Raw genomic sequence first — 21,455 nt, forward strand, 5'->3', positions numbered from 1 at the left:
GAAATTGACCAACTTTTTAATTTGTGCCAAGCTGATGAGGTGTGAAATGGTAGTTTACTGTTCAAATTTGCATTTCGCTGTCTGCTCTAGATAACAGTTGTTTATATTCATAAATATTTTCCTTATGGTTTCTGCTTTTCCTCTGTCTAGAAATCTTTCCTTTATCTTAAAGTCATAAAGATATTCTATATTTACTTCTAAAACTTTCCAATTGGGATTTTTAATCTATACAATTGATTTTTTTATTATCTGTAAAAATTGAAATTAGATAAATATAATCTATTTTCTCATCTCATTTATCAACTAGCCCACCTTTTCTCTCAATGATTTGTAATGACACACGTGTTACACATCCACTTTCCATACACGCAGGCTTCTGTTTCTGGACAAAATGACCTCTCTCCATTCAGTCAGGTTGCCTTGTATGTCACATCTTTTGGATTCCTAAGTGCCTTATTTTTTGTTGCTTTTGTGAATGAGACCTTTTTTCTATGGAATTTTTTGTTACCTTTTTACTTTGTCATTATAATTAAATGTTGTATGTTGGTCAATGCTGGGGATCATTTCTGCTATCTGTTAGACCTGCTGACTTTCCTTTATGGTGATCTGATTCTTCCAAGTCATGACCTCTTCTCTGCCAACTATTAATAGTTCTATCTTCTCAGTCTTGCAGTAATTTATGACATTACACAACTCACATCTGTTAGAGTCAAAGATCCACTGGTTACTGAAGTGTATAGATGCAAACTTGCCCATACTAAAATTTTCCATGTGGGAAGTTAAAGTTAGGGGGAGTTAAAGCAAGCGCTTTAAGGAGATTGTTATATTCGTTGCAGTTCAAGTCCTAAGATACAAGCAAAGCAACAACTCTTATTTCCTGGCCAATGGAACTGAAAATTGTGATTTTCCAGAGTTGACAGGACAACTAAAAGGAATAATTTGCTCTGCTGTCCTGATGCCAGCTGTAAAAGAGGAATAATTAAAAGTTTATTTACCATTGGCAAAACTCTGTCCGACGTAGTACTGTAACTCTTTCACATTTGTTTTCGTCTGGTTTGTAACAGGATCAACATAATCTTCAGTAGCTGTAACATTCAAAAACTGACTCTGTCGAGGGCTACATGTCAGCTCACAAAACAGGTTCAGTAGGTTATAAAAACAGGATGGACATCTAAAGGAAAAGTAAATTATATTCTGCATGATCTCACACATAATAGGGCCAGTGAGAACGATTTTAAATAGACAAAGAATATTTTAAACTTACTGTAAAGTGACAAATGACCAAGAGAACATATTAAAACCCAGCAATTCTAAACTTAAACTTCATGTTAAAATAAAGGCACACCTTTAAAAAATGCCCTAATTACCTTCTGCATTTATTGTGTCCAATTATAATTTCAAAAAGAAAGAGATGCTTCTCTGAATTCTGCACTTTATAATTTAGAGACATACATTCTCTGACCTAGAGTAAAGGGACTTTGGAGCATCAGGAAGACAATTATTATTATTATTTTTTTTTTGAGAAAGGGTCTCACTTTGTCGCCCAGGCTGAGTGCAGTGGCGTGAACACAACTCACTGTAACCTTGAGCTCCTAGGCTCAAGCAATCCTCCCACCTCAGCCTCCCAAGTAGCTAGGACTACAGGCGCACACCACCACACCTGGCTAATTTTTAAAATTTTTTTGTAGAGATGTGGGTCTCACTGTGTTGCCCAGGATGGTCTCAAACTCCTAAACTCAAGCAACCCTCCTGCCTTGGCCTTCCAAAGTGCTGGGATTATCGACATGAGCACCGCACCAGCTGACAATTTTGATTAAGAAGAAAATAAAACAAAATAATGAGAATTATCATGAGAATCATCATCTTATAACCTATTGAAAGGTTTTCTTTCAAGCCCCAGAAAATCACTAGGCCCTCCTGAAACACAAGGAGAAATCCCCATGGTTTGTAAAGATAGAGAACAGCAATGTTGTTCTCTGGTTGCATGCGCTTCAGGAGCACACAACTGCACAAGAACCATAAGCTGCCTGCTATCCTTCAGGTTCAAAGTTTAAGCTCCTAATGTTGACTTGTTACATGATAAAAGAGCTCTCTTTTCCCTTTGGTCCACTGTTACTTGCAAAAGCTGTTGTTTCATTAGACTTGCATTCTTGCAATCAAGATTACTTTATACTTCGATCCAGTCCCAGTGACCATGTAAGACAAAGAATGAAAAAAGTGTGTCCTGGCCTTCAAGAGCCTCTGTTCTAGTGAAGGAGATACAGAAGCACACACTCTCTTTCAGGAGCCCCACTGCTTTACTGCAACAAAGCCAGAAACCACAATTACATTATTCTAATAGGAATCACTCTTGGGGTGCACAGTTTTCAAACCTTTTCCATGTTACTACATTTAATGCCCACAATCACTAATTTTGACAGCTGTATATTTTTCCAAATATCAGGTTGTTTCTCCTATTTGCTATTATAAATCAAGTTTTGGTACCTCTGATAATATGGAGAAAGGTTGGCTATCTTTTTATGTTTATGTCCATATGTCCATAATGCCTCACCTATGGTGGATCCTAAATAAATGTGTTCTGACTGAGTGTGCAAGGCTCCAGTTTGGTTCCACCAATGTCCACAAGCCTTTTATAGGATATGCTGGCCCAATTCCAGTCTCAACTTTTGTTGTTCTGAAAAAACAATTTAGTGGTGGTTTTCCATTCTCTATTGTCAACTTTTGGTAGGAAGCAGAATTTCTTCACTGGAAGCCAACTTGTGCCCTATCACCACCTGCAGCGATATTTGTGCAGAGAAGCATTTTCCCTTTTTAATATTTGCTTCCCAAACATCTTTATCAGTGTGCTGAAGTCTGAAACATTTAGAAAGATACCACAATCTGCTGTTCTAAAGACCACCACCAGCTTGCTCTTTTGCATATTTGAGAAGTGCTGGCTAGGCCTAGAGAAGAACATCTATTACCAAGCCCTTTTTCACTGCTCAGGGTCATAGCCAACAGAACAGATAAAAAACAAAGTTTGACAAAACCAGCCAGCTACAGCAGAACAAGCTTTTTAACAGTTCCCCGAGGCCGGCTCTACTGAGGACCTGACTCTATCACATCCCTTCACCAGAGGGAGAGACAAGAATGACGCACAAAGCAAGGCACGCGGGGAGAGGAAGGACTGCATGATGACAGTCTCAGGCCAGGCACCTGAGCAGGACCCCTAGGAACCTCTCTTCCCCACAGTGCACAGCTCAAGTTTGAAAGGGGCCTGGCCGCAGTGCAGATACCCTGCAGGGTGAGAACATCGCAGAGGAAACCAAGCATCAACTCTGAATGCAACTGGGAAGTGAACCAAGTCTGGTAATTACTGTTTTTCTCTTTATTTCTGACAAATTGTAAGAGTACTTTCTTAAAATAAAACAAAACAAAAACTGACTTAAAAAAAAAAACAAACTGGCTGGGCACTGTGGTTCACACCTATAATCCAGCACTCTGGGAGGCTAAGGTGGGAGGATCATTTGAGACCAGGCCCAGCCAACATAGTGAGACCCTCATCTCTAGAAAAAAAATAAAAATTAGGCTAGGTGCAGTGGCTCATGCCTGTAATCCCAGCACTCTGGGAGGCCGAGGCGGGTGGATGACTTGAGGTCAGGAGTTTGAGACCAGCCTGGCCAACATGGTGAAACCCCACCTCTACTAAAAATATAAAACTTAGCTAGGTGTGGTGGCATGTGCCTGTAGTCCCAGCTACTGGGGAGGCTGAGGCAGGAGAATCGCTTGAACCCGGGAGGAGGAGGTTGCAGTAAGCTGAGATCATGCCACTGTACTCCAGCCTCGGTGACAGAGCAAGAGTCTGTCTCAAAAAAAAAAATTAATAAAGAAAATATAAATAAAATTAGCTGGACATGGTAGTGCATGCCTGTAGTCCTAGCTACTCAGGAGGCTAAGGTAGAACAATCACTGGAGCCTAGGAGGTTTAAGCTGCAGTGAGCTGTGATCACACCACAAACCACTGCACTCTAGCCTGGGCAGCAGAGTGAGACTCTGTCTCTATTATACACATAAGCACGCATACACATTATACATACATGTATTTTTAATATATAAATATATATTCACCTACTTTAAATGTATACATATATGTATAAATATATTAATATACAGACATATATAAATAAAAATATGTAAACAAACAAACAAAGAATAAACGGAAAGCTGAGCATTACCAGTTCACAAGTATCTACAGCCCAGTTGTTCTGTTTCCCCAGCAGAACCTACCTGGACAGAAACTGTAGAGGCAGCTGCAGGTTGTCTTTTAGTGTCTGAAGCTGCTGAACATCACAACAGAGACTGACATTGCCAAAGAAGAATCCTGGACAGAGTTCCTTTCAAGTGAAAGAGCACAGACACGGGAGTAGGCAGTAGTTAAAGTAAGGTCAAAATTTCTCAATGAACTAAGACACATTTATTCATGTAATCCTTCTGAAGTACAAAAGGGTAAGACACATCCTGTATTTGCAAAGTTTTTATACAATTATTTTAAAAGGCTACACATTTACTACTTATTCACAAGTAGAGACATTTCTAATTTTCTTTTTATTTGGAAGCTTTCTGTCCTCTCCTGACAATCATTTTATGTCTTCTTAGTGTTGTTTGTTTGATTCAATTCAACCAGAGAGCTACTTACTATTTCTATTAGTAATTCCAGGGAAAGTTGAAACCTTTAATAATTATGATGAAAGCAGCAAGTGAGGACAGGTGTTGTGGCTCATGCCTGTAATCCCGGTACTTAGGAAGGCTGAGGAGGGAGGATTGCTTGAGCCTAGGAGTTCGAGACCAGCCTGGGCAACATGGTGAAGCCCCATCTCCCCAAACAATTTTTAAAAAATTAGCCAGGGGTTGTGGCACGTGCCTGTAGTCCCAGCTACTTGGGATGCTGAGTTGAGAGATTGCTTGAGCTCAGGAGGTCAAGGCTACAGTGAGCCGTGATTGTGCCAGTGCACTCTAGCCTTCAGCCAGGACAAAAGAGCAAGGTTCCTTCTGTCTCAAAAACAGAAAAGAAATGAACAAGTGAGCCTAGGAGCTCTGTTATCCTGTCAACTTGACTTTTGATTACTTTAAGCCTCTAAAACCAAGCTTTTCACGTGATTTTTCTAGTTCTAATATCCCTGTGTATCACAGGATGGTAAAAAAAAGAACAGAAATCAGAATCCTGGTAGCAGCCAAAATTCACAGGCTCTCAGTGGAACACAGAGAAAACACTAAAATGACCAGGGGACAAGGACGTCAAAGCCACTTAGCAACAGAGTCCATTTGAGTCCTGAAATCTAGGAATCAAAAACAGCTAACTTCTAATATATTTTGTAGACGCTGCAAGGGCAACATATGAAGTACCAAGGTCAGTCTCTAAATAGTAACCTGCTATTGGGAAACTTTATGAGAGGTATAAAGTCAGCCCTTGAAAAATTAAGCCTTTGGAGTTACGGTGTTCTTTCTCTGCCACTGTACGCTATAGGTTAGAGTTTTAGAGTCTGGGATAAGACTTAAGCCTATTAGTCTCACCTCCACCTCCACCCTGCAATAACATTTAAGGAATAATTACAGAGGATCTTGTGGTCAGCATTTTGTGTTCCAGTGCCTAAGATAATGAACTTACCTGCACTAAGTCATATCCATCCTTTGGCAATGGTTTTGGTGGGCCAGAATATTCGCAATTGTACCTCTTGTCTCCATATGCAATTCCACACTCTCCATACCAAACACAGGACTGTGAAAACACCTAAAGAAAGTCAACATGAACTTCAGTGTTACCAGGGTCTCAATGGTAAATTTCAACAAAAAGTGCCCACTCAAGTACAATCACAGAAACTTCCAATGCTACCTGCAAAATGAAGTAACAGCAACAGGCACTTAACATTTTGAAAAATATTAATTAAAGCAGACCAAATGCCTATTTGTCAAGTCAGTGAAGTAGGTAATGGAAATTGCTTATTTACATAATTTCTATTTCCTGCTTATTTGTTGATAAGAGGAAGCTACAGTTCCATGTAAGAAACACTCGGAATCACAGTAGAGAGAAAAGCAAGATAGTGACTTAGCAATTACTAAAGCACTATTTTTGCACATCTGCACCAGAAACTATATAAGCTCTAAGTAATGAAAGAATATTTCCATATGTATTTAGGTTAATTAATATCAATACATCATGAGTAACACGGAGAACAAAACAACAAAACCACAAACATCAACACCCCAATGTAAAGAGCAAGAATGAACTTCCCGTCCTTGAGACTGAAGTAGAAAGCAAAGAATGTGCTAACTTTAAGGAAAAACACCGAGGCAATCTCAAAAGAAAATTTTAAAACCTCTTATGTAAAGATTTCTCAAAAGCCACTCACATTTCCCATGTGAGAGTCACAAGGTTGTCAGAAAATTCAGCGGAGGGGAGGGGTCAGTGTGAATCATCAGGTCAGTGCCTTGCTCTGAAGACTGCTGCCCAAAACGCACCTGATCCTCTGCCTCACAATGGACTCAGAAAGCCACAGAGGGCCCAGCTTGCCAGGGCCCCGGGCTTGCAATCGTCTGTTCTACAGGGAAACAGAAGACATCAAGAAGCAGCCATGGCTCCCAAGAACCCTGATGGGAAAGCCATAAAAAAAAAAATCTGAACAGAAGTCACAATATGAAATTCTCTCCAGTGACAGTGGCACATGACCTGCACACAGGCAAGAAGCTAAGTCAGTCTGTGTTGGTCCTTCAGTATCAAAATACAAATCCCACAACAGTCCCTGAAGCCCAAAAACATGAAAGAAAAAGTCAGCAGGAGATTGGGATTTGTACGTGTAGGGAAATCCAAGGCATCAATATCACTTTTCTCAGAATTCATTTTTCAGATGTTCTAAAATAAAAATTAGGACTTAACTCCTCTTGACTCTTTGAAAGTCATGTTTAGGCCACAAAGGAGGGAAATTATACAAATAAGGAAGTGACAACAAGCCTTCAACAAAGCCACATACAAACCCTGTGCCAAGATTCCACCACTATTTTTATATAAAGAGAATCCCAATTGTTATTCCCATAAACCTGGTGATTCTAAGGAAAAAAGAAACGTATTGCAACTCTGGGTTTCCAACTAATGGAAAAAAGTCCTAATGAGTAAAAGTCATTATCCATCTAACTGAAGTTTGAAAAGGCAAAAGCTGACTACAGAGGCAGAGGAAATTGCTGAGGTTTACATGAAATTTTAAATACAAAGAACTCCTCCCTAGACCTCGCAGAACTCTCCAGGGATTGGCCTGTCTCTGCCTCAGGTGCACTCTGGCTGGTTACCCACAGGAGCAGGGGTGACAGAGACAGACGTGCGGTCAACACACTGCAGTTCTGGCCTGACAAACAGGACGGGTGTCTGGAGTCTAAAATCCCCTTACTCAGCACTTGGTACCATAGATGTGAATAAAGATGACCCATTGCTGTTTAGGTTCCTTTTCACAAAGATCATTCGTTATTTATTTCAAAGCAAGTGCTATTTCCACCCACTTGGTGGAAGAGGGGTGGGTGAGAAGGCGGCACAGAGTGGGATCGAGTCCTGGGTTCTGATCCCAAGAGCTCCTGAGGCTCTCAGTGTGCTTGTTGAGCTGGATTGCACCTGGGATCACACCTGGAGCAGGTTACATAACCATGTAGGAGTTTTCCTACCTGCGAAATGAAGCTCATAAGCTCTGCCTACCTCACAGGTTCCTGTGAAGATCAAATAAGGGCCTATCTGTACATATATGGTAAGTACTCAGTAAACTACAGAGCACCATGCAATCAAATATAAGGAATTATTATTAATGTCTTCTACCTGCTTGAGACCTCGGCAAAGAGGTTCCAAAGACTTAAAAAAATAATGCCTGAGCCCAGGAAATTTGGGCTTGAATCAACACTCAGGTTTGCTTCTCAAAAAGTTGTCTTCTAGAGACACAGCAGAGAAGACCAAAAAAAAAAAAAAAAAAAGTCATCGTGGCCGGGAGTGGCGGCTCACGCCTATAATCTCAGCACTTTGGGAGGCCAAGGCAGGTGGGTTACTTGAGCCCAGGAGTTTGAGACCAGCCTGGGCAACATAGTGAAACCCTGTCTCTTAAAAACAACAACAACAACAGGCCGGGCATGGTGGCTCACACCTGTAATCCCAGCACTTTGGGAGGCTGAGGAGGGCGAATCACCTGAGGTCAGGAGTTCGAGACCAGCCTGACCGACATGGAGAAACCCTGTCTCTATTAAAAATACAAAATTAGCCAGGTGTGGGGGTGCATGCCTGTAATCCCAGCTACTTAGGAGGCTGAGGCAAGAGAACTGCTTGAACCCGAGAGGCGGAGGTTGTGGTGGGCCAAGATTGTGCCATTGCACTCCAGCCTGGGCAACAAGAGCGAAACTGTCTCAAAAAACAAACAAAAAACCAAAACCAAAACAACAACAGCCAAAAATTAGCCGAGCCTAGTGGCACGTGCCCATAGTCCCAGCTACTCCAGAGGCTGAGCTGAGAAGATGAGCTTGAACCCAGGAGGTTGAGGCTGCAGTGAGCTGAGATAGCACCTCTGCACTCCAGCCTGGACAACAAAGTGAAACCCTGTCTCAAATAAAAAAAGTCATCCTGCCTAAAGAAGCAACCTAAGCCAGCAGGACCCAGAGACTTACAAAGCACTGGCAGTGTCCCAGGCTTAGGCACTGTTTTAAATGCTCTTCATAAATTAACCCAATTAATCCTACAACAGTTTGATGAGGGAGGCGTTATTATACCCCTGTTACAGATGCAGAAATGAAGGCACTGAGGCTAAATAATTTGTCCAAGGTCACAGTGGCAAAGCCAGGATTCAAAACAGAGCAGGTGACTCCAGAAACAGACTCTCAATAAAAGAGAATCAGCTGCATCATGAAAGTCTTCCCTGTAGCATCACACCCTCCCCAAACCCCACTGTGTGCAAGAGCATGAGCACCTGTGCACTGAACAGCTGCACAATGGGAGAAGCTCAGCCTTCACTCCCTTGTCACCAACAGCTGAAAGTGGAGAGCCAGCTTCCTGGCCCCCAGGCCTGCCTCTGCAGCTGCTCCACCTCAGGGGCCTCCATATCTCCATCTCTTTCTTTTCTGTGTTTTTAACCTCTTCTCTCTCTCGGTCCCTTCACCTGCACCTCCCTATAAACACTGCTCTAATTATATCCACAAACCCCTCTCTCAGCTTCAGTGATCTCCAGCTTCTCTTCAGCAGCACTTTCCACTAGCTGCCCAATAGCCTCAGTGCTTAAGAAGAAACCAATCTTTCCTCTATTTGTATTTCCTCCTCTATTGCCAATTCCTCTTCAACAGAGTTTCAAATGAAAACCTCAGGCACCTTTCGAACCTACCTCCCATAGCGAACCTATTGCTCACTCCCAGGGAGGCTCCCTGGTGCAGCCTCCTGCTCTCACTTGGACCCGGCAGTGTCTCCCGTGCAGATGCCTGCCGCTTGCCTCTTCCAGAACAGTGCTCAAAGTTTTCTGGTGCTCAGAAACCTACAACCCACCCTTCCCACTGCCTGTGTGACAAGCTCCAGACACCTCACTCTGGCTCTGCCCACTCTCCTTTCTACAGTATTCCAAACCTATCACTCTAACCACCTACCCTTCCTTCCCTCTCTCCCACACGAAGTAGGACCTGCCTGCCTCTGCCTTGGTCATGCCCTAGGATCAAGCAAAATTTATGAGAATTGCAAAGTTGTGATGTTGGGAGAAGTTGCAAGAGTATTTTCTCGCTTTTGTCTCAACTCCCTTGTAAGACAGTAAAATCCTAGAGGGCAGAACCTAGGTGTATAATCCTTCCTTTGAAATTCCCTACTGTATCGCATCTGGTGTTCATGGATGCAGAACTTGTCAAAACTCACAATGAGCTGAGGGAGTACAACTGGATTATCTAAGTTCAGAAATGAGAAGTGCTGATTGTTTTGGCTTCTACCCAGAATTTAGTAGTTACACAGCTAAAGAGTTTCTATTTTTAAAGGTTAGATCATATGGATATTTCACAACATGCTCTAGAGTTTAATTATTATGAAAATGACTGGATAGGGAAGCTTCTTTCAACAATGATAGGAACAGTTCAGGAAAGGTTAAAAAATGCCCCTTCTAGGCCAGGTGCAGTGGCTCATGCCTGTAATTCCAGCACTTTGGGAGGCTGAGGTGGTCGGATCACAAGGTCAGGAGATCGAGACCATCCTGCCTAACACAGTGAAACCCCGTCTCTACTAAAAATACAAAAAAATTAGCCGGGCGTGGTGGCGGGCGCCTCTAGTCCCAGCTACAGGTTGAGACAGGAGAATGGCGTGAACCCGGGAGGCGGAGGTTGCAGTGAGCCAAGATCGCGCCACTGCACTCTAGCCTGGGCAACAGAGAGAGACTCCGTCTAAAAAAAAAACCATGCCCCTTGTGCTGTATGTCAGCAACTATGGCAACTGCTAAATTGGACCCCATTCAGGAGCTCCATAAGCACACATTATCATATGGAAAAGCTCTGAACTCAGTGAGAATTCTATTCCACTGCCTTTAGGAAATCCTAAAGCATTAACTAACATATTCAAATACTTACTGAACATCTATTGTTCTCTAGGCATGGCGGTAAAATAAATAAATGAAACAAAAATACTTACCGAACATCGACTGCATGCCTCATTTTCTCAGATACTCTATGCAGTAGCACAGTAGAATTTTACACGTAAGTGAACTCAGGCTCAAAGATACTCTGAGGTCACATGGCTCATAAATAACATAAGATTTTGAACACCAAGTTAAGCATTCTCCACCCATCCCCCCTGTCCTCCTGCCTCCCCCACCCCCAGCTACTGTACCATTTAAACTCTAGTCCAGTTTGTGCAGTGATGTATCCTCAGAATTGGAGAATGCACTGGAGATGAACTGTCTCATCCACGATGATCCTATACAAATGTTCATTCCATATAAACTTGTTCACTTGTAGAAATAATGTCTCCCATTCCTATCTTTTAAAGTATCTCTCTAGGCAGTTGTCAAGCAATGACTCGCTTACCCAGTACCACTGACAGTCCTCAACCCCAGGGTAGGACTTGGCCATCCACCAGAGCTGGGAGTGCAGGGCTTGGCACCAACACTTGTGCCCCTGTCCTGGATGGGTAAAGCTAATGGCAAAACATGGAGAGATACCCAGCTCAAGCTCCAGCGAAGGGATAGAGGAGAGGGGCTTGCTGGTCAACTTCCCTACCTCATTGCTTCTCCAGAGAGCAGAGGCTGGCCTGGCCAGTCAGGACAACACAGGCTGGAGTGGAGGGAGTGGCATGGAGAATCCTGTCCAGAGATTAAGCTGCCTGCTGTTTCTTTGGAGTCAGGAAGGCAGACCAAACAAATATGGCAGGACATTTAGGGTGGAGGCTGCTGGGCTGGTCTCACTTCTATTGACGGAAATCTCTGGAAGTGTTTTATAGCCAACCTGGCATGAACATATCTACATAACAAAGGATAATCTGTGTGTGCACCAGGCCTGCCTGCATGTGGGTGTTTAAGTCATATATTTTGAGTGTCAGGTGTGCTCAGCTAGTCCAACTCTTTGTTTTACAGATAACCCCTTTAGCTTCCGGTTTTTTATGTGACTTACCCAAGGTCGTATTACTAGTTAGTCTTAGACATTTAGGAGCCACAAAACTTTGAAAGTGGGTGCCAGTATACACTGTCTGCAGTTTTTTCCCTATGGAATGTTCACAGTGTGGTGACTGAATCACGGGTCAGGCCAGCAGGCTAAACCCATTCCTGATCTATTACAGACTACTGGAAGAGCCACACTGGGGACGGAACCAGGCCTTGAATGAGACTGCTCTACTAGCCAAGTGGAATATCTGCTGAACACCCGTTCAATTAAGCTTGCTAAACACCAATAATCTAGCCTTGAATTTCAAAAAACTAGGGCACAGAAGTCAGAAGACGGCAGTTCAAACACCCAATCTGCCATCTACTAGCTATGTGACCTTGGGACAAATTTGACCCTTGATGTCTGCATCTATAAAATAGGAAAAACAGCATTACACCTACCTTAAAGGGGCTCTGTGAGGATAAAACAAGATCGGATGTGATAGCAATGGAGTACTATGCAAAATTTGGGTAGCTTTTGTCTCTAGTCTTATGTAATCTAGTATATAGCACCCTGCAAATTTTTTTAAGAGCTTTACTGATGTAATTTACATACCATAAAATTCGCCCTTTTCAAGTGAACAGTTTGAGGCAACAATTAGCCAACTCTCCTGGCTATTTTCTCTAGTTTTCCTCTTGTCCACCTGATACATTAACTTATCCTCCAAAGCTCAGCTCAAAAATGGACTTTCCATAACATTTTATCTTTATTCTTGTCTGAGCACTTCTTACTGTATTACCATTTTTTTATGTATCCAGCCTTCCCCCCATCAACTATGAAGAAGACAGTAATTATGAACATTTACACAGCACTTTACAGTGTATAGATGGACTTTTTTTCTTTTTTTTTTTTTTTACTATTTACTTATTGTTTTGGACTAGTCAAGTGCAGTAGTGAGAAAGAGGAAAGAGCAGATCAAGGAGTTCGATCTGTAACTGACTTTGATCAATTGATAACGCACTACCTTAGGACCAGCCTAGACTGATTTTTTTAAATGGGTTAATTCTTTTGATCTTATCCTTTGTTGTGTCCAGGGCAGCCAATTCATGTTTATGAAATTATTTTGAGCTCCTCTTGTGACCTAAGCAAGGGACAGTAATAAGATAAAATTTTAAAGCTTCTCTCAAATCCTCCAACAGAACACCTGCACCAGAGAGAGTTGGTTTTTTAAAAGTTTTGTTGCCAAAGCAAACGTTCCAAAAATTTGAAAGTGAGAGGCATAGTCCAGATGAAGAAAAACCTGGCTGGCCGCAGCTGATCATTGCCATCACCTAGAAACCAATTGCAAATCCAATTTTGATGGCCACTAGTTTCTAAGTCTCTCCCCAAAATCCATTTGAAGGCCCAAATATCTTATGATTAAAGAGTCCCAGTGGGCCAGGCATGGTGGCTCACACCTGTAATCCTAGCACTTTGGGAGGCTAAGGTGGATGGTATCACTTGAGTTCAGGAGTTCGAGACCAGCCTGGGCAAGCTGGCAAAACCCCTTCTCTACTAAAAATACAAAAAATTAGCTGGGCATGATGGTGCACACTTATAGTCCCAGCTACTCGGGAGGCTGATGTGGGAGAATCACCTAAGCCCGGGAGGTCGAGGCTGTAGTGAGCCAAGATCGTGCCACTGCGCTCCAGCCTGGGCAACCAGAGTAAGACCTGGTCTCGGAAAAAAAAAAAAAAAAAGATTCCCGGGCCAGCATGGTGGCTCATGCTTGTAATCCCAGCACTTTGGGAGGCCAAGGTGGGAGGATCTCCAGCCCAGGAATTCAAGACCACCTTGGGCAACACAGCAAGACCTTGTATCTACAAAAAATTTAAAAATTAGTTGGGCATGGTGGCATGCACCTGCAGTCCCAGCTACTTGGGAGGCTGAGGTGGAAGGATAGCTTGAGCCCAGGGTCAATGCTGCAGTGAGCCACAATCACACCACTGCACTCCAGCCTGGGGGACAGTGCGAGATCCTGTTTCAAAAAAAAAAAGAGTCCTAAGTCAAGTGTCCTGATCACATTTGTAGATGATATTGGAGAGCAACAGTTATTGCTCTTAAGGAGCCTGCAATTCGGTAGTTCAATTAGAAAATATTTGTCTTTCACAAGCATAGTTGGCACAGTTAATCCAATTTTACAGAGGAGGAAACTGAGGCTCCAGAGGATAACTGGCTTACCCAAGATCACTCTTGGGAACAGAGAAAAGTCAAGACCCACACCAAGGTCTTTTAATGAGGCAGCAAATGCTGTTGCAGCAGTTTAAACAAAGATTCAGAACTTCAGAGGGAAGGCATTCTAGTTAGGGGAACAGGACAAGAATGTCGTAGATAATGCAGCATGTGAAATGGGGCCCTGGAAGATGGGCAGGATTTTGCTAGCAAGCAGTTCAGTTTGACTGGAGAGCTGATGCCCTTCACAGAGCTGGAGGTCACAGGGCAGAAAGGGGCACCCGAGATCAGAGACGACTGATCCAGGCTTCCGCTGTAGGTAATTTGCCATGCTTAGAATACTACATCCCTTTTAGGAGTGGAGAGTGAGGGTCACCCAGAAAAGAGAGAGCACACTGTCTTCATGACCAGAGTGATTCTTTGTTCTGGGTAATATAACAAACACTGGAGGAATACAAAGGCCTATTCAGCGAGTCCTTTTCCCTCTGCCTACTGGCTCAAATTTAAAAAAATCTCATTTTCCCCTTGATTACTTATGTTAGTAAAATTTCTGATCACAGCATCAGTCAAGGAGTGGGAAAGATGGGGAAAGATTTCCCACAGTCATTCGAATTTGAGATGGTTGTTCTTAATCACTCACAGGTCAAAAGATGAACCATTCCCAGTCTTCTCAGGAAAAGCCATTTTAATGCTTAATTTCTACCCAGGCTTCTCTATGTTCCAAGTCCCTCAAGATAAAGCTTATCAAAATTACAGCCAGGAAAAATAAAGGCTATGTCTCAAAACTGCATATATTTTTTAGATGACTACAGGGTTTTAAAAACAAGGCAGTCTAGTAATGTTATTTCATCATCTGTACATATTGAACATCAAGAAAAAGCAAAAATCCCCCCAACATGTATTTCAGACCTTACACAGGACAACTAGTCCATAATTCCATGATAGAACTCTACTGGCGCTCAGACTGAAGCTAGATGAGCTGCTATCATTGGTATGAATTCTAAAAGCAGACACTCTCTTTCCCCCAATCTGTTTGGCTTCAAGGCTCCAGCCCAATCTGTTCAGGTGCACTGAAAGCTTTCAGACATGAGGAATTTTTAAAATAATAACAGGATTATTTCCAGTTAAGGTTTACAGACCTTGAAAAGGCTTTCAGGCATTTTTGCTAGAGACTTAAAACAAACCTCTGACCTATCCCAAATGTCATAGAAGAAGCACTCATTGGCCATCAGCCTTGGGTACTTGAGATTTAAAAAATATTTGAGAGATAAAGCTACTTAATAATGTGAAGCCTAGCTGGGCGAGGCGGCTCACACCTGTAGTCCCCACACGAGGCAGGCGGATCGCTAGAGGTCAGGATTTCGAGACCAGCCTGACCAACATGGCGAAACCCCATCTCTACGAAAAATACAAAAATTAGCTGGGCGTGGCGGTGGGCACCTGTAATCCTAGCTACTTGGGAGGCCGAGGCACCAGAATTGCTTGAATCCAGGAGGCAGAAGTTGCAGTGAGCCGAGATTGCGCCACTACACTCCAGCCTGGGCGACAGAGACTCTGTCTGCAAAAAAAAAAAAAAAAAAAAAAAAAAAAAAAGGAAAGCCTATTTAAGGTCCTGATCTAAAACTCTAGGTGGGGCCAGGAGTGCTGCTCACAATAATCCCAGTGCTTTGGGAGGCCAAGGTGGAATGACTGCTTGAGGCCAGGAGTTCAAGGCTGCAGTGAGCTATGATGGCGACACTGCCCCCACGCCTGGGCAACAGAGCAAGAACCTGTCTCTAAAATAAATAAATTTTAAGAATAAATTTTAAAAAACTCTAGGGAAACAGAATAGCCATTATTTTCTCTAAGGCACATAATTGCTATTATTTATTTCTCTCTCTTTTTTGTTTTGAGACAGGGTCTTGCTCTGTTGCCCAGGCTGGAGTACACTGGCGTGATCACAGCTCACAGCAGCCTCAACCTCAACAATGAAAAGAAAAACAAAATGTTTTCAAGACGGGGTTTCACCACGTTGCCCAGGCTGGTCTTGAACTCCTGAGCTCAAGGGATCCTCCCGCGGAGCCCTTCTCCTGCCTCTTAGTCCATTACTGGATCAACATCACCTATCCCCTTCTGAGAACTAAATAGAAGTCCAAGGAGAGTTTTTTCTAGTCCACGGAACCCCCTCTCCTCTGATTCACCACTTCCTATTGATGCCACACCTATGTGAGGGGCGTTAATATGCACAAGGACACAATTCCCCGGAGGCACTCTCATCCTGATTTGGTTTAACGAGAGAGCCACAGCGTGACACTGCCCCACTCCAGTTTTACAAGAGGAAACTACAGACACACAAATAGTGAGGTGCTCCTTCCCAAAGCTATTAAACCAAGCAAAAGCCCCAGGAGTCAGCAGGGGCCTGAGTTCCAGGCCCCATCCTGTCGCTGGCTAATAGTGACAAGGGGAAATTCAATACCGCCCTGTGAGTCTCAGTGTCCTGAGGTGTAAAAAGGAGTTGATGAAAAGTAACCTGCCCTCTTTAGAAGACCAAGCTGACTTACGTCAAGTACTCAAGGCAGTTTCACTGGGTGCTTGAGGAAGTTTGCGTCTCTTCTTTACCTCTGCTTCCACCTCCATCCTCAGGTGATGAGAAGAGGAAATAAAGTGGTTACAGCTCCTAAATTCTGGAGTTCGTACGCATATAGCAGAATTTTTTAAAAAGCAAGTAGTGTCCCTATCCCACTCTACCCACTTTTTCTGGTGCCACATCCTACAGAGAAATTAGGTGACCACAGATGGAACAAGCTCAGAACATGTCACCCAAGCCCCCACTGCCACCCTCTTCCAGACCACAGGAAAGAGAGCGTGGCCGGAGACAGAAACAGGACAAGTGAGGGACCTCCGAGCTCTCCATCGCCAGACCAACTTCCCCAGGACCCGGGCCTGAGCCGTTGCTGGGCCCGTCGCCTTCCCCGGCTCTCGGCCCCGCCACGTCCCCACAGGGCGTCCCGGTGGCCGGCGACCGCTCACCTGCGCTGGACACAGTAGCAGCAGGAGGAGGCCAAGGGCCAGGCCGCGAGCGGTCATGCTGTGGCCGCGCAAGGCTGCGGACACCGGCGGCGTTCGGCTGGTTGGGCTCCCCGGAGGCGGCTCTACTTCCTCAGGCTGTTTCAGCACCCCGCGCAGGAGGAGCGGAGGAGCAGGAGCAGGCGCTGACCGCGGCAGCAGGCTGCGCGCGCAGGTCAGGAAGGAAGAAGGCGTCGTCGGCTCCGCCCCTTCTGGGAGGTGCCGCTGCCGGGACTCCCTGGCCTGGGCTGGGGCGGGGCTAGCGCCGCCGCGACCCCACTTCAAGGTCCCGGCGTTGCCGTTCTCCTCAGCCCTTGCAATCCCCGGGGGCCAGGCGCAGGACTTATGGAGTCTGGCTCGGCCCGGGAGAGTATGTGTGGAGTTGTGCCAACAGTTTCTGGCCGTGATGCTTTCCCTTTTCGTCTCTGGGTTGGACGGGGCGGGCGAGGTTTCAGCGAAGGGTAGTGCTGTTCTGTGGGACTTCCGGGTAAGGTCCCTCCCGGCCGCGGAGTCTCTGTTTATTTCGGCTCCGATAATTACTCTGAGCGACTTCTCCCAGCCCAGTCACCTGAAAAGAATCTGGACCCCGGCACTTTCTAGCAGAGCCCGGGGCGGTGACGCGCGGTGGCCTGACCGTGTGATGATTGGCGAGTGCGGCGGGGCGGGGCGGGGCGGAGCGCGGGGTGGGCGGTGGCCGCTCGGCCAGGCCCGGGGAAAAAAGTGCGGGAGCGTCGCCACCTGCTGGCCCAGCTGCGCAGCGCAAGCCCGTGGGCGCGAGGAAACCCCGAGGTGGGGACCAGGGTCTATTTTAAGTTCTACGTGAAGGCAGATAAAGAAGACGCATTGTCATTTTTGAGCCATGCGTTTAATATATGTATTTATCTTTAACTCTAGTTGTATGTGCTTCTGGTAACATTTTCCCTCAAATTTCAAGTATTCAGACCACTCAAAAGCACCTGTCATTTCCATTTTGAAGTTAAGAAAATGGAGGTAAAGATCTCTTTCCCAACAGTGAAAGCAAATTTACAATGAAAAGACTAAACCTTCATCTGGAGCAATGACTGAACCCCTCCCCAAGGAGTCCCATGATGCAGATGACCTTCCCATCCCTATCCTATAAAGTGCTGTTTCACTTTCTGTCTTGCCTCCTCACCTCCTCAGCCCTGAGATGTCCACCTGGCTGGCCTGGCAGTGAAACTATGAGGATTTCTTCAGGACCTTCAGCCTAGGTCTTCCACGATGACTTCGTGGTCCTCATTCAGCTGTGTGCTCTCGCTTCCCACTCCGCAGGCTCCAGCTCCTGGTGCCCCCACTGAGGATCAAGTCAAGGGAGCCTCAAACGGCCATCCCTAGACCAGCAGCAGGAGCATCTCCTTGGAACTTGTTAGAAATGTAAATTCTCAGCCGGGGCAATGTAGCAAGACTCCCTCTATACAAAAAAAAAAAAAATTTTAAGTTAGCTGGGCATGGTGGCACACATCTGTAGTCTCAGCTACTAAGGAGGCTGAGGCAGGAGGATTGCTTGAGCCCAGGAGGCTACCGTGGGCTATGATCATGCTGCTGCACTCCAGCCTGGGTGATAGAGCAAGACCCTGTCTCAAAGACAGAGAGAGGTAGAAGAAAATGTTACAGTAATATTTCCAAGTTTATGAATTACTTTGAAGGTTCTAAGTTTCCATAACCCTCCTTGGGGAAGAAGAACTCTGGTTCCTGTGACTTACTTCAGGGGTGCAAGAGCGTTGGAGACAGGAGGGCAGGAGAAGGTCATGGGTAGACTTTGTTTCTGAGGCTGCTACTGAGACCTTCTAATCTCCTTTAGTTCAAAGTACTTAGCATGCCAAAGCCTCCTACTTTGGGGTATCGTTTTCTGAGCCCCAGTAGTTGAGATCCGGAGACTTTGTTTGTTGAGTTTGTTGAAAGAATATTCAATACCATCTTCATAAGGACTATTCAGTGTTGACCTCAGAGCAATAAGTAGAAAATGGGAAATGAAATTATTAGACATGCATCTTTATAAATGTGCAGAAATATCTTCCAGAAAACTTCCATGTAGTGGAAAGCATACATATGTGAATATAATATACAAACGTTTTAAACAAGTGGGGATATACAGTACACAGTTCTCATCTGGCTTCTTTGCTTTTAGCAGTATGCTTTCCTACCTCACTCCTTTTAATAGCTGTAAAGGATTTTATTATGTATATGTAACACTTCTGAAGCCATACTCAGAGCGGTGTCTAAATCAATGAAATACACATCACCAGCCAACAAGTATTTCAAAATAACTCAATTCCTCTACTTTCATTCCTGGTACATATGAAGGGTTTGTGTGGTCCCAGCAATACATTATAAATTTATCTTTCCTTTTTTTTGAGACAGTTTTGCTCTGTCGCCCAGGCTGGAGTGCAGTGACATGATCTCAGCTCACTGCAACCTCCATATCCCCGGCTCCAAAGATTCTCATGCCTCAGCTTCCCGAGTAGCTGGGATTACAGGTGTGCGCTACCACACCCAGCTATTTTTTTTTTTGGATTTCATTAAAGATGGGGTTTCACCATGTTGGCCAGGCTGGTCTTGAACTCTTGGCCTCCAGCAATCCATCAGCCTCAGACTCCTGAAGCGCTGGGATTACAGGCGTGAGCCACTGCTCCCAGGCCCCCTTTTCTTTTCCGTATGCTTTGTCACATTCCTGAGCTTGCCTGGAGACCACAAAGCCTGGCATCTTTCTGTGCCCTCTGCTTTCCCAATCATGCTGCATCACCAAAGTCTAAACACTTTTGAACATTTCCCTTGTAGAGGGAGAGGAGAAAGTTGACCCAAGACTAAATTATCTGTAGCTGGCAGATGGTAGGGGAAGGCTAGAAATACTTACATTAATAATTTTTGATCCACTACATAACTTATTTAATCAGTCTCTTCTTGGGCATTTAACTTGTCACTTGTTATTGGAAATGATGCAATGAACATCCTTGTATCTTTTAAAAAAGTTTTTTTCTGGGACAGAGTCTCACTTTGTCACCAAGTCTGGCGTGCAGTGGCATGATCATGGCTCGCTGCAGCCTCTACCTCCTGGGCTCAAGCAATCCTCTCACCTGTGCACCACCACTCCTGGCTAATTTTTGTATTTTTTGTAGAGACGGGGTTTCACCATGTTGCCCAGACTGGTCTTGAACTGCTGGGCTCAAGCAATCTGCCTGCCTCAGCCTCCTAAAGTGCTGGGATTACAGGCGTGAGCCACCACTTCTGACCCATTCTTGGATCTAAATCTTTGCAATCATGCACAAATAGAACTGTTGGAAATACTTTTATATTGTTGGATCAAAGGAAATGCGTATTTAAGTTTTGATTGTTGTCAAATTGCCCTTCAAAGAAATTGCAGCCAGCAATGTGTGGAAGTGCCTAAATGGAATCTGTGATTTTATTTATTTTGTTTCTTATTTTAAAAAATATTGGGGCTGGGCATGGTGGCTCATGCCTATTATTTCAGCAGTTTGGGAAGCCGGGGCAGGTGGATCACCTGAGGTCAGGAGTTCGAGACCAGCCTGGCCAACATGCTGAAACTCCGTCTCAATTAAAAATACAAAAATTGGCCGGGCGTGGTGGTTCATGCCTGTAATTCCAGCACTCTGGGAGGCCGAGGCAAGTGGATCACCTGAGGTCAGGAGTTCAAGACCAGCCTGGCCAACATGGTGAAACTCTGTCTCTACTAAAAATACAAAAAATTAGCCAGGCATGGTGGTGGATGCCTGTAATTCCAGCTACTCAGGAGGCTGAGGCAGGAGCATCTCTTGAACCTGGGAGGCGGAGGTTGCAGGGAGCTGAGATTGTGCCATTGCACTCCAGTCTGGGCAACAAGAAATTAGGCCGGGCACGATGGCTCACGCCTGTAACCTCAGCACTTTGGGAGGCTGAGGTGGGTGGATCATGAGGTCAGGAGATCGAGACTATCCTAGCCAACATGGTGAAACCCCGTCTCTACTAAAAATACAAAAATTAGCCGGGGGTGGTGGTGCATGCCTGTAATCCCAGCTAGTCGGGAGACTGAGGCGAGATAATCGCTTGAACCAGGGAGTCGGAGGTTGCAGTGAGCCGAGGTTGCTCCACTGCACTGCAGCCTGGCTACAGAGCGAGACTCCGTCTAAAAAAAAAAAAAAAAAAAAAAAAAAATTAGCTGGGCGTGGTGGCACACACCTGTAATCCCAGCGACTCAAGAGGCTGAGGCAGGAGAATTGTTTGAACCCGGGAGGTGGAGGTTGCAGTGGCCGAGATCACGCCATTGCACTCCAGCCTGGGTGACAGAGCAAGACTCCGTCTCAAAAAAAAAAAAAAATGAAAAAAAATTAGGATGCTTTGATTTGTATTTCTTTAATTATAAGTGAGATGAAGAATCTTTTCACACATTTATAAGTAATTTTATTTATTTTTCTGTGCTTTTTGCTTTTTTCTTTTTTCACTGTGTCACCCAGGTTGTAGTCTAGTGGCATGATCACAGCTCACTGCAGCCTTGACCTCCCTGGCTAAAGTGATCCTCCTGCCTCAGCCTCCAAAGTGCTGGGGGAATAGGTATGAACCACCATGCCAAGCCAATAAAATTTTATTACCAAAAA

At 44.5% G+C, this 21,455-nt stretch overlaps 1 protein-coding gene across 1 annotated transcript in view; it reads right to left on the bottom strand.

Moving 5' to 3' along the window:
- The window catches only part of NPC1 (NPC intracellular cholesterol transporter 1), a 54,359-nt gene extending 36,843 nt beyond the window's left edge, over positions 1-17,516 (bottom strand). Inside the window, exons 1-4 of the mRNA XM_024235826.3 lie at positions 16,813-17,516; positions 5,645-5,767; positions 4,267-4,373; positions 996-1,171 (exon numbers count right to left, since the gene is read on the bottom strand). Of these exons, the coding sequence (XP_024091594.3) occupies positions 996-1,171; positions 4,267-4,373; positions 5,645-5,767; positions 16,813-16,869 (463 nt within the window). The 5' untranslated portion in view covers positions 16,870-17,516. The remainder of the gene's footprint in view (positions 1-995; positions 1,172-4,266; positions 4,374-5,644; positions 5,768-16,812) is intronic.
- Positions 17,517-21,455: the final 3,939 nt, after the last annotated feature.

Source organism: Pongo abelii, chromosome 17 (genome assembly GCF_028885655.2).
Source record: "Pongo abelii isolate AG06213 chromosome 17, NHGRI_mPonAbe1-v2.0_pri, whole genome shotgun sequence".
NCBI classification, from domain to species: domain Eukaryota; kingdom Metazoa; phylum Chordata; class Mammalia; order Primates; family Hominidae; genus Pongo; species Pongo abelii.